General features: G+C 39.5%; 1 protein-coding gene across 1 annotated transcript in view; it reads right to left on the bottom strand.

Annotated features, from left to right (window-relative positions):
• ush2a (Usher syndrome 2A (autosomal recessive, mild)) overlaps nt 1-16,096 on the bottom strand; it is a 929,735-nt gene that overhangs the window by 893,077 nt on the left and 20,562 nt on the right. The window contains 1 exon segment of the mRNA XM_072580162.1: nt 264-585. Coding sequence (XP_072436263.1) covers nt 264-585 — 322 coding nt within the window.

The raw sequence follows: 16,096 nt of genomic DNA, 5'->3' as shown, positions 1-16,096 counted from the left end.
ACAGCACTATCATAGGTACCAATGTAGCTGGTTACAGATACTTAGCAAATTCTTAGGAAACAAAAAAATTAGAAAATTAAAGAAATAAATAATCCAGCATTACAGGTCATAGGGATAAATTTAAAAAGTAAATTAATGAGAAGTTCGGAATATCAATGTTTCTGATTCAGTCAATGCCAACACCTAGGCTCAAAGAAGACCTCCACCATCTCACTGTATGGTGGTGACCTGCGCCAGACCCACCAGTGTAGGAGTTGCCCCACTTCCCCGTTTCTTCGCCACTGGGCTCACTTCGCCGATGCTGCTGAACCCACATTCATCCCGCAACCAAGAGTACCTGGCCAGGCCGCCACCGAGCTCCAAGTCCTGCTCCAGTGGCTGATTGCACCTTGCCGGTGCCGCCATCTTGAAGAGTTCTCTTCTGCCAGTGCTGCCGTGCCCAATCACTGGAGGAACTTTGCACCAACTGCCAATAGTCCCAAATGCCAGGAGAATGACCTCGCTGCTACTGCCATCACCTCCTATCGCTGGGAGAAGCCATATCCGCCACTCCGCAACCAATGTGCCACAGAAAAGAAAAAAAAACTGAAATGAAAGTAAAATAAAGTGAAAGAAAAGAGCAGAAGGCAAAGTTAAATAAGGAAGGAAAGCAGACAGGAGCAGATGGGCTCTGGGCAAGAATCCGCACACAGCCCTGTTACTCTGCCACCATCTTACATCAATCGATGTAACTCACTGTAGAAGAATGTTCCACAAATAACCACACCTTCAAAAATGGAAGAAAGAGGCAAGCATCTCAGTGCAAAAGATGAGCTTGAAGCATTCGCTATAATCTTCAGCCAGTAGTGCTGAGTGGATGATCCATCTCAGCCTCCACCAGTGTTCTCGAGCATCACAGATGCCAGTCTTCACCCAAATCAATTCACTCCAAATGATACCAAGAAGCAGCTGAAGGCACTGGTTACTGCAAAGGCTATGGACCCTGACAACATTCTGGCAATAGTACTGAAGACTTGTGCTCCACAACTTGCTGCACTTGAGTCAACCTATTCCAGTGCAATTGCAACACTGGGATTTACTCAACAATGCAGAAAATTGACCAGCTATGTCCTGCACACAAAAAGCAGGACAAATCCAATGTGGCCAGTTACCACACCATCACGAAACACTCAATCATCAATAAAGTGGTAGAAGGTGCCACCAACAGTGCTATCAAACAGCACCTGCTCAGCAACAACTTGCTCATGAAACCCAGCCAGGATTACTCTGTTCCTGACCTCATTATAGCCTTGATTCAAACATGAAACAAACAGCTGAATCTTAGAGGTAAGAGTGACCACCTTGACCTCAAGGCTGCATTTGACCAAGTGTGACATCAAGGACCCCTAGTAAAACTGAAATCAATGGGAATTAGAGGAAACACTCTGTTGGTTCATGGGATCTGGAATCAATATTGAGGACTTGGAGAGCAACTTGCTCTTAGGTATATACCACAGTGTTGTCACTTCTCATGGGCATGTCCTGCTGGTGAGACACTTCAGTCTAGTCATCAATTGGCCAGACCATTTAAAGATGGCAGATTTCCTTCCCTAAACAGCATTAGTGAAGCAGATGTCTTTTATCACAATCATAACTGGCTTCCTGGTCATTATTACTGAGAGTAGTTTTGAATTTCTTGTATATTAAATCGATTCAAATTCCACAAGCAGCCACGTGAGATTCATACCCATATTCTAAGACTTACTGTTTTTGGCATCTCAATTGCTGGTTCAATGACAATCTCATCAAATCATCACTTTCAGTGATCTCAATTCAACATCACTTTTTTTTAGAAAATACGAAGCAGAGAAAAAGAGCATTACCCAAGCAATGCCGAAATGAAATGCAAAGATTTAACATATAAATGTTAGCTCAAAATATGAAGAACTGATTTATCCATATCACATTCTGGTGCCAAAGAATGGTCAGCCCAAGCCTCAGTCTGGAATGCTTTGAAGATACTTAAGATTATCAGACGCCAGGCGGTCATCATAGAAACTTACTCTCACATGCTGATGAATATTCGAAGTGCATTTACTTATTCATTTTGAATGAAGACAAATTTATAAATTTTAAAAGCATCATTGAGAATTTGTGGACAAATGCAAATTAATTACAGTCTTGATGACATATAATAAACAAGGTCTGGAGAAATGCATAAACTATGCAACAGCTTTCTTATCAAAACATTGTTATGCATTTAATGTGTTATCAGTTACACAGGAAACAATGAAAAATGAAAGTCAATTGGTATAAAGTTGGTATGAGTAACCAAAAGATGCTTACCATCTCTACTGTCTTAACACAACCAACAGCTGATGAACAGCCAATTTCCTTTTATCACATTATTGCAGCCATGAAGAAACACATTTGTCCTACTCAGCCCACTAAAGATACCAGTACCAATCTAACATATACATGTTTCATATCAGTGGAATCCTCGGAGTATGAGGAATTCAACAATATATAACAAGTGGCATGACAGTTTATTTACTGGGAGAAAATTGTCTCTATCGAAGAAGAGAAACTCAAATGTAATTTCAAAGCCAAATATCACTATTCTAATAAGGCAATATTTCTTGATAAACTATTTTCCCTAAAAATGTGACACAGCATTTAAATTTTCATGAACTGAGGATTTTAGATAAATATTGCATATATATTTGTAGCTTGGTTTAATCAGGCAAAATATATCGGATAAATAACTAAGGTCAGTGTTGGAGCATATTTTCATTGGCTCTATTCCACTAAAAATAAATTTTCCACATTACAGTCTATAGAGATCATTACCATAATATTTTCAACTTGGTATATAACAGCATTTTGAAACAAAAAAAAATACTCTTATGGTTGTGGTCTATTCTGGTTTTCCATATTGCTGAAAAATGGTATTACCATAGTGGAAATCAGATTATGCTTTCTACCTTAAACTTCCATCTGTAAATTAATCACATATCTTACATTATGTTTGTTAATCTTAGTGTCAAGGCATAGAAGATGGGAAAATATTGTCAATATATGCCAGCTGAGTTGAAATTTCCTTGACCCACCCTTGCGTGAGCCAGCAATAAGTTGTTTAATTGCATCCAACTGGAGCAAAACTGGACATAAATTAATTTTGAATCATTTGAATAGTTAGGCTTTTAGCTTAGGACTGCTTCTGGAATTCTCCTACTTCAGAACACGTATCCATTGTCACAGGCCTGAATGGCCTATAGCATTGCTAAATCCTGCAAGCTTCACAGCTTTCTATCTCCTGTGAGCAGTAGATGGTCTCCAGTTACCTGGGCTTCTATATTATCCATTGTCTGACATAATCTGATTTTATCTCACATCTACAAGTTTGGGTTCAAGATAGACTAGTCAATAAGGAGGCAAGGTCAGAGACTGTCTTCAGATTTGGGCTTCTTTATATCATAGATCGAATAAGACTAAATGCTACAATATATGGTATTCAAGTCTATATCAGGCCTTAATCTCACCTGATATAATATTAAAATACTATTCCATGAACCTTCATGCCTAACTTTAGACAGTATACTTGACACGCTGGTTTTCAAATGGCTAGACTTCAAGGTTCAGCCTAGCTCTGTGTGTTTTCCTCTTTCTCTCTCTCTTGTTTCCTAATTCCGCCCACACTGTGCTAATTATTCCCAGTGGGAAAAATAGTAAGAAATGTGGGAAAAGCTCTGTGACATCATCACAAGTTTGCTCCAAGGTCCTAAAGTACTGACACATCAGTTTAACACTTACTTTTCTGGACAGGACAGTTCATTGCTGGCCATTCCATTGTAGAGCCTCTAATCCAAGATTTGGCTGCAAATTCCAAAGCTTATTTCATTCTGGCAAATTGTTGGAGGTGTTCACGCTACAAGGCAGCAAGCAAGGCTAAACTGATTTCCTCCAAAATGGCCAATGACATCAGCATCGTGCATATGGTCAGATTCTTAAAGTGACAGCACAACATATTTACATAATATACTACATCCCTCCCCCTTTATATCAGAGGTTGCTGCAATGAGAACAATTCACAATATTTGCAATCATATACATAACAGTTAGAGGTCAGGTGTTCTGGAAGATGTCAATGTTCATGTATGGCTGTCAGAGGACCTCAGGCATCTGTTTATTTTTCTCATTGCTTTTCTGGCCATTCCCTTATTTTCAGACTAACCTTTTGCTGGCTATTCTGTTTCACATTTAAAAACAGCAGTATCTTTCTCTTCAGTTTTTGTGTTGGTTTACCACCTCTATTAAAAAAAAACATTTTAGAAGTCTCTGCTTCATATGCATACTCTCCCAAGTACTTTGTGTGACTTGATGAATTATAAATTTGTTTATAGTCCTTTGCTGAGATATTTCACATGTTACGTTTGTTAATTCCTCTGTCATCTTTAAGCAACTGCACTAAAGAAACAGGCTTAGAGGTACACAGTTTAGTACAATCTCTTCACCCACTATCACCACCACTTTCTTCCATTGCTTTGTGATTTCTGCCAGTTTTTCTTTCACTATCAGTGAGGCTTTCAAACTGAGATTACTGCTCCAGTAACTGAAAGAGCTATTTCTTTAATGTTAAGAATGTATTTTTGGCCAACGTTCAATACCTCAAGTCATTCATTGCCTTCTACTAACAGCCCTGTCCAGTAATACTTTCATTAGAAAGTGTGTATTCAAAAGGTGCATTTTTGCTTTTTTTAATCTTTGTGCTCTTTTGCCTTTATGAAACTCGGATGTTCAGATGTGGGATGACAACCTTAGCACTTGCTCTACTGGTGCCTATGTCACTAACTCATCACTTTTATTCAGATCATGTACAATAAAACAAAGTGCTTTTCCAGCATGTAGTCATTCAGATTTGTCACTTGAAGCAAGAACCACATCATGCTTTAGTCAGATTCACAAAATCCAGTGTAATCATTCCTCTCCCTTGTTCAACAATGGTATCCAAAGATTTAATGAACACCACTGGCTTTTCTTTTATTTTAAGTGGAGCGGGGGGTGTTGATCTTCTGAATCACAGGCATATTCTAATGCATCTTCTTGTTTCAGATTGCAGACAGACAATTCAGCAACAGAACCCGCTTGTTTACTTTGTACTTGACACTGAGATGAAATACCATAGTCTCATTTTTCCACTCTTTAGGAGGATTAGGCTTAGCAAATTCACAGTGTAGAGTGATTGTGCTGCCTTCATCAGCTCCCTTGCTCTGAAACCCTTCTAAAGTACCAGAATAGCATTCACTTTCAAAGCAGCACAGGTTTGTTGGTCTCCAACACCTCAAATATATCTACTACTATCTTCTGGTTTAGGCCCATGAATAACCGTCTCAATGATGGTTCACTTCAAACTTGGCAGCAAGCTGAAATCAAGTGGATCCTTCTGTCCATTGCACTGCTGTATCTGTTCTGCTAATTTCACAATGCAAGATGGCTGTATCATTATTCTGTGTTTCCTGATCGTTAAGCTTTTGCTTGAAGGTCAGAAGCAAGGCTGCAATTGTCAGGTGAACTCTTGAACTACCAAGGTCACAGGTGTGGTGATCACTCAAGCAGATTAATTGTATGGCTTAATAAAGCGCTATCCTGGTTTGATTCACACTTCTTACGTGCTTAGATTTCTCCATCAACCTTTGGTCCGATTGCATAAGGCACTAATCTAGGCTTGCAACTCAACCATTTTGCTTGATTCTCATATTTTGTTTTCAATTTGACAGCTATCATTTCCATGCTTCCCAGATCCCCATTGAGAAAATGGCATGCTTCTTTAGAATTTGTGACGGATCACTCTCAGAATCTGAAAGGTGATTTACTTCCATCCAATTAAGTTTGATTTTCTTCAATCATGTTCTTGTTAAAAAAGCTTAAATATTTCCTTTGGTAATGTGTAAGGCCAAACTTCAGACTGACCATACAATAGAACATTCATATTCCTACAACCTTTTAAAGGCACTACTTCATCTCTATATGATCTGAGTGCAACCTTTGAGAGTTGCAGCACAATGTGACACAGCTGAATCTGTTCCACAGGTGTCAGTGAAACTGCTACGCCAGAGTCTGCCTCCATTCTCATGGGTTTGCCATTTTAGTAAGGGAATCCAGTATCAGTTAGCATCACCAACTATAGCCAGTTTGTTTAACAACAGCTCCTCTTTGTACTGTAGACTAGTTTTCTAATGTCCTTTTCGTTCTGTGTTGATTTTATTTTCGCTCTTTGATTTCTGTACTTTTCCTGTATGTTGTTGATGTTTCATACTCAAACAAACCCAGTCAATGTGCCCTTTGTTTCATAGTTTCTACATGCAGCTTCTTTACAACATAGATTTGCTGTTGCATGGCCTGCTTTTGCATGCTGATGGCAGTTTTTAATCGGCATTGGTGCTCGTCATTGCCGCCATTTTGTGAACTCTCTCAGCCACCAGTTTGTTGACACTCATACACAAGGCTAGTTGATAAGCCTCTTTAGCTACTGGTTCCATCAAGACTGATATTTCTAGTGCTTTCTGTAAATCCAGATTCCATTCTGTCAGTAATCTCTCCTGGATTAGTTCACATCTTAAACCATGCGGCAGTCTGTCTCTGATAGCATGATTTGTTGTCTCTGAATTCATAGTATTCTGCTAACTCCTTTAAAATTCTTCTAAGCTTGGAAACAGATTAAGCACTGTGTTGGTTGTGTTAGTGAAACCTGAACCTTTCACCAATCACCAATGGTTTGGCTGAAAATGGTTTGGCTGAAAATGGTTCTGTCGGATTCCTACCATTTCTTTGTTGGTTTTGAAATCTAGTTTCTCTGGCTGTGCCAGACTCCTTAGAAGGTGAAATAACTGCACAAAGGCTGACATCCCATCACCAAGTCACCTTTTATTTACATGTGCATTGAAAATGGGCAATGATTAGCCAGCTCAAAGCTAGTCTCTCAACTGAGAAGACCTTGTGAATTTCTGTCAGCCAGGGCTCCCTGATTGACCTGGGTTAACAACCCAATCAAGGATCTCCTAGTCAATGAGATCCACCCTGACGTGATTCCAATCGTTACAGAAGTTTAAAAACTTTCCCCCCATAATATTAACGAATGCAAGGGACAACTCTATCTGCTTCAATTTTGTTAGCTTGAACAAAATAATAGAATCTCAGTATAGGATAGAATAGAATAGTATGAGTTTCAGCTCTGTATTTTGATCATACAGTACCACAACACCAGTATTTTCTGCCATTTTCTTACTTTTTTAAATGGAAAGGCTTGCATAGCATAATACAAAATGAAAATTTGAACACTGCCTCATGTCTTCCCCGTAACACATGGTACCTTTGAGATTACTTTTTCTTTCAAGTCTACATCCATAGGTCAAAACAGTTCCCTCTATACAGGATACTTGTTGCAGTGTTCCTTCAGAATAAAGCATGTGGAAAGCTTCTTCAGCATTGTTCAACCATTCCCTGATGTAAATTCTTTACTATTTTTACCCATTGGATTTTCAAGAATGTTCTGGGACTAGAGAGTTTGAGTTGTGAGGAGAGGTTGAATAGGCTGGAGCTTTCTTTCCCTGGAGCATCAGAGGCTGAGGGGTGACCTTACAGAGCTTTATAAAATCATGAGGGATGTGGATAGGATGAATAGGACAAATGGTCTCTTTCCCACATACAGGAGTCCAGTGTTGGTATAAGATGAGAGAGGAAAGATTTAAAAATGACCTGAGAGGTAACGTTTTCGTGCGGAGGTTAGTCCATGCATGGAATAAACTGCAGAGGAAGTTGTGGAGGCAGATACAATTGCAACAGTTAAAATGCTTCTGGATTGGTACATGATTAAGAGGGGTTCAGAGGGATATGGGCCAAATGCTGGCAAATGGGATTAGATCAGGTTGGGATGTCTGGTTGGCCTGAGTGAGTGGGACCAAAGGGTCTGTTTCCATGTTGTGTGACTCCATGACTATCTGTTTCAGTGAAGCAGTAACGACTATGATTTCTTCTGTTGTTTTGAACAAAGTACCTCTGGGTTCTGAAGTGGGGGTCACAATTCTGTTTATTTATTGATGCATCAGTGGATTCATCTGGTGGATCTCAAAGCAGTTTTATCCTAGTTGCTAGTTTTTTTCTTGCATTACATTTCAAGAAGGATAGGAAACAGTGTTTAACAATAGTAACAGATAGATTATATGAAGTGTTCTCTCTATAGGGCAGCAAGTGAGACTAAGCTGATTCCCTCTAACATGGCTAATGATCATATTATTGTGCCATGTGATCAGAGTCTTAAAGTGAAAGTCCAGCATACTTACAAAAACGGAACAGAAATCTTTTGGGTTTTCAACTGGACTACAAAGACAACTATATGGCAGCACGTCTGATGTGAGGAGGCATGAAGGAAAGGGAGCCCACTGAGATTCATGAGAACAGGTATGATGAATTTTCAGGCTTTGTGAGGAGTGGAACATATGGGTAAAATTCTGGACTTACTGATGTTTGGCTAAATTATTGCTGAAGGGCGTATTTTGGGAAGGGGCCAGTTTGGTATTGGAAAAGTCAAACTTCAAAATAAAAGGAACGTAACTAATACTTTCTGTGACAATGGAAACTGAGCTGGTGATACTCAGCAGTAGAATTGCTAATTGACCACATCTGAATAAGCTCTGCAATGTACCATTAGGTTTGGTTTAATTAAAAATCAGCGAGGAAGATTTTGACAAATACTGGCATTTATTTTGAAGCCAGTACCCCAAGCACTCAAGTGCAGCTCCAGAAACATTATTCCAGGACAAAAAAAATGCTTCAAGGACTCTCTAAACTCTCACAGAAGCAATGGAGCGTTGGTCTTAATGACTGGTAGGAGCATGCTACCAATGGTTCAAATATGGCAACCCAGAGTACTGGCAGAGGAAGAAGGTAAAATAAGCAAACCTTGCACTTTGAACCCACTATCTTGTGGGATAACCTACGCTGCACTCAAAATGCATGGGGATAGCAAGTGAATTCACCCTTGAAAGTGCCCAGCAACCATCAGGAAAACAAATCACTGGTTGAATAATGGGTGAAAGTTATCCCCACATAGGGAAAAATTGGAATCTCTGAGGAGCTGCTTCTTCAATAAGACGCTGTTACCCTTGGTCCACTGGTGAACCTATCAGGAGTAATGTGAACAGAAGTAGTTTCTGATTGGAGTAGAAACAAGAAAGTGTGTGGCACCAACAAGGGGGCAATGTCCAGGCAGTAGAGACCTGTGTGGCCAGGATAGGGTGGGGGCTGGTGAAGACTCGGTCACTGGGATGGAGTGGGAGTGGAGGGGCTGGTTGTTGAGCTATCATGCCCTGGTTGCTCAAGAAAATGTGAATTGCCAAGCCTTATGGAGTTAGAAGTTATGGAACACAAGCCGTCAGACTGGGAGTAGGGAAGGCACAAAGAAAGCTCTTGGCAAAGACACTGAGGTTGAAGAGTAGAGGTTTCCTCTGACAGCATGGTCTTGGTAAAATTGGCTCAAGCTGGAACAGTATCGGGGAGCCCATTTCAATGGTGTTTCCCTTTCCTGACTATTCCATCTCTAACCTCATTTCTATGGCATGTTAAAAATTCACCTCATTTTTACCTCAGTATTTCCTTATATGCTAGGTCCATTATGTGTCCAAGGTCCACAATGATGAGTTAATCTCAGGGTGGTATGCTGTGACCAATAAGAAATACAAAGATCAATGTTTAAGTCAGCTGTGCATAAGCTAGATCGATGACTTTGATGTCGGGACAAAGTATCATATTTCAAAGTTTATAGATGATAACTACTTTGTGAGAATGTGATTTGAGGAGGATGCAAACTGAGTTCAAGGAGATTTAGACAAGCTAAGAGTGCAGGCAAGAACATGAGAGGTGAAACATATTGTAGATAACTGTGAGATTTCCAGTTTAGTAGCAGGAATGAAACTACAAACCATTTCTTAAATAAGGGGAGACTGGAAAGTGTTGGGATATCTAAGGATATCTAAGTATCCTTGTTCATAAGTTGCTCAAAGTTAGCATGCAGGTGCGTTTGGATAGAAAACAGTATATTAATCTTAATAAAAAGAGAATTTGTGCACAGGAACAAGTAAGTCTTGCTTTAATTCTACAGGTGCGCAGGGAGATTCACCAAACTGATTCCTGGGATAGTAGGACTGTTCTTTGAGGAGAGATTGACGATGCTGGATCTCTCCGGTCTGGAGTTTGGAAGAATGAGAGGGGATTTCATAGATACAAAATTCTTAAAGGATAGACAGAATACATGGAGAAAGGATGTTTCCCTTGGATGTGGGTATCGAACAAAGAGACATAAACTCAGGATAAAAGGCAAGCCATTTAGGACTGAGATGGGGAAGAACCACTTAAATCTATGGATGGTGAACATTTAGAATTCTATCTCAAATAGCTGTGGAAGCCCACGATAAGTTCAAAACAAATACTGATAGATTTCTCATTACTAATGACCTCAGAGGATATGGGTATCACATCAGAATATAGTATTAAGGTAAATGTTGCACAATGATCTAAAACGGCAGGGCTGACTTGAGGGTCTGGGTGACCAATTCCTACTCTTTTGTTCCTATGTTTCTTAAAATTAACTACATTACACACCCCAACCCCCACCCCCACAACACCACCCCTGACCATCCTGGAGTAAATTCCATACATTTGGTGCAACCAAACTTTCATTATTTCTCCAAACCTTAGGTCAATCTCCTGCTATAGGTATGATGAAAGGATGATAAAATCCTCAAGAAATTTCAAGCACAAACTGCATTGCAAAAATCTTATCCCAAAATACTCAAACATTCTCAAATCCAAAGGATTAGAATATTTAAACTCATTCAATGATGTTAAAGCAATAATCTTTTCAAACACTATGTTCTGAGGAATCCTGAGGAAGGGTCACTGGACTCAAAACCTTAACTCTGATTTCTCTCCACACCTGCTGCCAAACCTGTTGAACTTTTCCAGCTATTTCTGTTTCCAAATCTTTTATTAACATGTGTTTTCAATGTATGTTGCTGTTTTGACTCATCACTATTTGTGGATACATTGACGTTTTAAAAGCTATTCATTTACTTTAAGGAGCAGGCAAGTATCAATATTAATAACCTCTATAGCAATCAAATAATTTAATTTCCTGCCTTTGGATAGTCTTCAGCATGATATTATCTGGGGTATTCAACATTTCTGTACTCACTGAATATTATAGATTCCGCTCAATGTCCAGCTCACTCAGTGAGCTTTTCTTAGAAGAAAATAATAGTGATGATTTCTCACTGTGGGTATATTCTGCTGTTAATGGGTCATCCACAATGTTCCACTTTATTTCACATGGCATTTTAACAAAAACCCCTGCTTTTCCACCAGGGTGTGTGAATAAAGCCATTTTAGCTTACAAATTATTGCTCTACTAATGCTCCTATTTTTCTGACACCTAATGAATGTTGTAAGCTTTATAATATTTACAGTGTAAGCTTACAAGATAAAATTGGAACATCTTGAGTTGTATATCTCACTAATTCATATTCTTTGGCTGTTCTAGGCAGATTGCTTCTATCCAGTGTGCAAAATACAAGTCACAATCTGTTGTGCAATCTGTTATGCAATGTATCATAGCATTCTGCGTTTTCAGCCCTCATTCATACATTTATTCACTCTCATAAATTACATGAATTGTAACTGAAAATGTATAACTTAACATAAAGCAGAATGCAAGAAGTGTTAATTATTATTAAAAGACAGATTTGCATCCTGCAATTGCACCTGTTGCGCAAAAATTAATTTTTACAAAACTAAGCTTTGGGATTTTTTTGCTGATTGAATAAGCCTGCAAGCTTCAACAATTTTTTTTAAAATACAGATGCCTACAAAATATTTGTTACGAGTTAATCAATATGAAAGAACCAACATTGAGAAAGACGTAGACAAATACATTTTCTCATGGTTAAATGAAATACTAGTTAATATATGCTGTGCAGATTCGAAAAAAACTTTAAATGGCTTCGTGGAGGTGAGATTGGTGTGTGTGAGAGAGAGAGAGAGACAGAGAGAGACTGCAATATGATCCCACCCACATTCATATCTAACCAGGGCAGGTTTGCAGGTGAGCAGGGAAAGCCTATTCTAATATAGAACAAACAATTAATTTTGAATTTAACCCTGCATTCCGACAGCTAGCACTCAAGTTTTCTTACCTGTCTGCAACACACCAGGGTAAACCAAGCAAGAACACAACAAGGTTCACTATAATAAAATTATAGAGAAGTCTTTAGTGAAACTGAATAGCTGCACTCATGTCTAGCAGTGAGGCATGCACAGTACTTCAGTGTCCTTACTACTTAACAGATGATTTCCAACTTCTTTGTTGTTAGTCCACTTAGAATTTGGTCACCTTGATCTGACTTTTCCTGCTATCAGCAAAGCGTGGAGAAACCAGAGGAAGTTGAATATTAACTTTGGATGAGAAACAAGAGAAGCATCCCTAGCAATATCAATAGCAACAGAAACAACACCAGCAGAAGCACTATGTGCCTTGTTGCCAACACATACTGCTCCACAGGACAGAGGGAACGGATTCAGAGATTCAAAGGAGGAGACGTCTCGCAGGATCTAAAAGCAGAGAGGTATTTCTCCCAATATTTCTGAGCACCGGTGATCAGGCTTTCCTTACAGTTTGCTGTAGTCTCCTGTAACAAGAGCTCCTTCCCATTCAAACAGAAAGACACACTCTGCCTGTGCCCTTCAAGATGACTAGCACTGGAGACATTCCTCAACTCCACAGATGCTTTGCTTCTTCTTGGAGATCTGTACTCTGAACTGTAAGGAGATAAAATGGTGAATTGTAAAATAGATTGTGTGGAAAAAAGGAAAACAGTACTTATAAGGGGTGCGGTGGGGGCTTGAGGCACAGATAAATTGATACTAAAATATGGTTGAGTGCAAGTTTCAATTGTTGAAAAGGGGACGTGAGGACATCTCTGAAAAGAGAGGGATGAGTGGACCTGCAGGTATATTAGTGTGAGGAATGTTGTACAGGAAGTTGCTGAGGAAGTCAGTATGTGGAGCTTGGCACTTGAACATATAACATCACTCACCTTGCCTACCCACTGAGGTTATATTTCTGGACTTCACTGTCTCCAGATCTGAGGGACTGCACACCTGCTGCTCACTCCCTCAGCTGCTCCCATCGCCGCCTCCTCCTTCTTAGTATACATCACCTCACTTCAATCTAATAGATCTTGCAGCAGGACGAAAAAGTCTAAAACCCAGGGAACAAAATTCCCTCATTTCCTTTCATTTCCAGTGGTTACTGCAGCCTCAGAAATCAATGTATTTTTCACCCTCTTTGATTCCTTCAACGAGAAATTCTTTTAATGATAGATTCTGCCCACTTTTTCTGACTGGTTGTGAAAATAAAAATGCAGGAATGTAGATAAATCACCATGGCAAAGCCTGCTCCAATTGTAAAAGGTTTGTAACCTTTAACCGGCCTACTCACTTTGTGCAGGTCCAATCAGGGTTGCATGGATAAAATGGGTCTGGGTGGGATGCTCCATTCACAATGCAAGTCTATGGCCATACTAACCTGACAAAAAAAAAGGGCTGATTCTTGTCTGATCTCAGAAGCAGAGCAAACACAGGCCTGGTTACTTCTTGGATAGGAGACTGCCTGGGAATACCAGATGCAGTCGGCTTTATGGGTGACAAGATTGCACAGTGATTAGCACTGCTGCCTCACAGCACTAGGGACTGGTGTTAGATTCTAGCTTTGGGAAACTGTCTGTGTTGAATTTGGACATTCTCCCCATTTCTGTGAATCCACTTGAATTATAGCTTCCTGGCAACCAGCGTCCACTGCTGGGTTCCTCATTCAGCTGGATTTAGTAGTTTCCCTTCTTGTTGGCAAAGTGTAAGCATTTTCCCTGCCAAAGCCTTGGAGACAGAAATGGACATTCTGAGCAAGACTGCCCAGAGTCTTTCTCTTCCTCTGGACATCAATTGATTTAAGATTATTATATAGTTAAGCAATTTAACAAGCTTGAATTTGTGCGTCTACCCATAATGTTATGGTGAAAAAATATTGTACTGTCATATTTCATGTCTTTTTCTGATTTATTTCAATAATGTTTTATTAACTATACCTGCTTTTGAATGAACTATTTTACTGAATGGGAAACTGCACTATTCTAACCCAGGTGTGTAGATGAGGGCAATGAAGTTGATATAGTTTACTTGAATTTCAGCAAAATCTTACTTTGTCAAAGGTATGACGTGCGCTTTGTTTTTCTTTGTAGGAGACCACTTAACGTCAACCCTGATGAAGAGTCATCTATATTCAAAAAATGACCTTGCTCTCTCCCTGTGGATGCTTCCTGATATGCTGGGATTTTTCACATTTTTTTTGTTTTCAGTGTTTGCAGTATATTGTTTGCAGTATTTTGCTCCTTAATTTAAATAATGGATTTTTTTTCCCCTCTTAAGCCCGAGGCAGCAAGACACTGTTTGATTTACTCACTTCCAATTTAACTCCCATTCTTCACTGAAGTAAGACAAAACGTGTCCATCAAATCCTGGTTTTCGGATTCCGATTTTTGAAACAAACCTACAGCAAAAGATTCTTCAGATTAAATAAAACATTGGATTTATTACCTAAATATTCAATACATGGATGAATTGTTTTGCTACTTCATTCACAATGCAAGCCTATGGACATACTAAGTCTGACAAAAAACAAGCCTGGTTCTTGTCTGATCCCAGAAGCGAAGCAGACACGGGCCTGGTTAGTTCTTGCATGGGAGACTGATTGGAAATGCCAGGTGCACAGGCTTTATGGGTGACAAAATGGCACAGTGGTTAGCACTGCTGCCTCACAGCACTAGGGACTAGAGTTTTATTCCAACACTGGAAAATTATCAGTGCTGAATTTGCACATTCTCTCCATTTTATTTTGTGTGGATATGCTCCAGATTCATCCTACAGTCCAAAGATGTGAAGGCTAGGTGGATTAACCTTGGAAAATGTGGGATTACAAGGATAGGGTGAAGGATGCCCTTCAAACGTTGATGCAGACATGATGGGATGAATGGCGTCTATTTACGCTGTGGGAATTCTATGATTCAGAAAAACAAAATAAGATAGGAAAGTGAGTAGATAAATCATAAATCAAAAATTTGATGAATCCAAATGTACTTAAAAAGTTAATTCACTTGAATTATAGCTTCCTGGTGACCAGTATCTAATACCGGGTTCCCCATTCAGCTGGATTCAGTAGTTTTCCTTCTTGTTGGCAAAGTGTAAGCCTTTTTCCTGCCAACAACTCAGAAACAGAACTGGAGATTCTGTGGAAGGCTGCCAACTCAGCCCAGGTCTTTCTTTTTGTCTAGATATCAATTGATTTAGGATCATTGCATAGTTAAGCACATTAACAAGCTTGAGTTTCAGTCCTGTGTCAAAGCCAAGCATTTGTGGTGCTGATGGCCCATTTCAGAGGGCTCATTGGAGAGTCTTTATGCTAATAGTGTAGCTTTACCTATCCCATCAGAGATTCCATCACAAGTTTAAGGCAAAATTGCAAAATGTGTAAGTGGCCACTTTGATACAATGGGTTTAGATGTTTTGTTTGCCCCAGCTGCCTGGAGGCAGATACCCATCTCAAAGCCCTCTGCATCAGCTTTAGCTGGAATAACAATACAATGCAAGTGGTTCAGAAACGTCTGGAAATAAGATCTTATGATTAGCCTCAACTATTTTAAGAGTTCAGCAAGATTGTCCATTTCTAAAAGAAATATAATTTAAGCATGAAACCATAGATGAGAATAGTTTTCTTTGGGATTTCTCTTCATGCCCTCTAGCCATGACAGTTTCAACAATCGAATGTGAACTGCAAGTTCATAATAGCATTTCCTTTCCGACTAAAGGCTGTACTGAATTGAACCAATTGGAGAGGGCGTGATAATAGCAATGTGGCAGAATTTGGCAGAACTACCCAGGTTGTACTTCCAACCTCAGGAAAGCTTCCTCAATTAAGGTTGTAGAATGGGAGAGTCTGATGCAAGAACCATTAACT

The sequence above is a fragment of the Chiloscyllium punctatum genome, chromosome 11 (assembly GCF_047496795.1).
Source record: "Chiloscyllium punctatum isolate Juve2018m chromosome 11, sChiPun1.3, whole genome shotgun sequence".
Lineage (NCBI taxonomy): Eukaryota > Metazoa > Chordata > Chondrichthyes > Orectolobiformes > Hemiscylliidae > Chiloscyllium > Chiloscyllium punctatum.
Note: the sequence above shows the minus strand (reverse complement) of the source record. Positions and strands in the feature narration are given on the sequence as shown.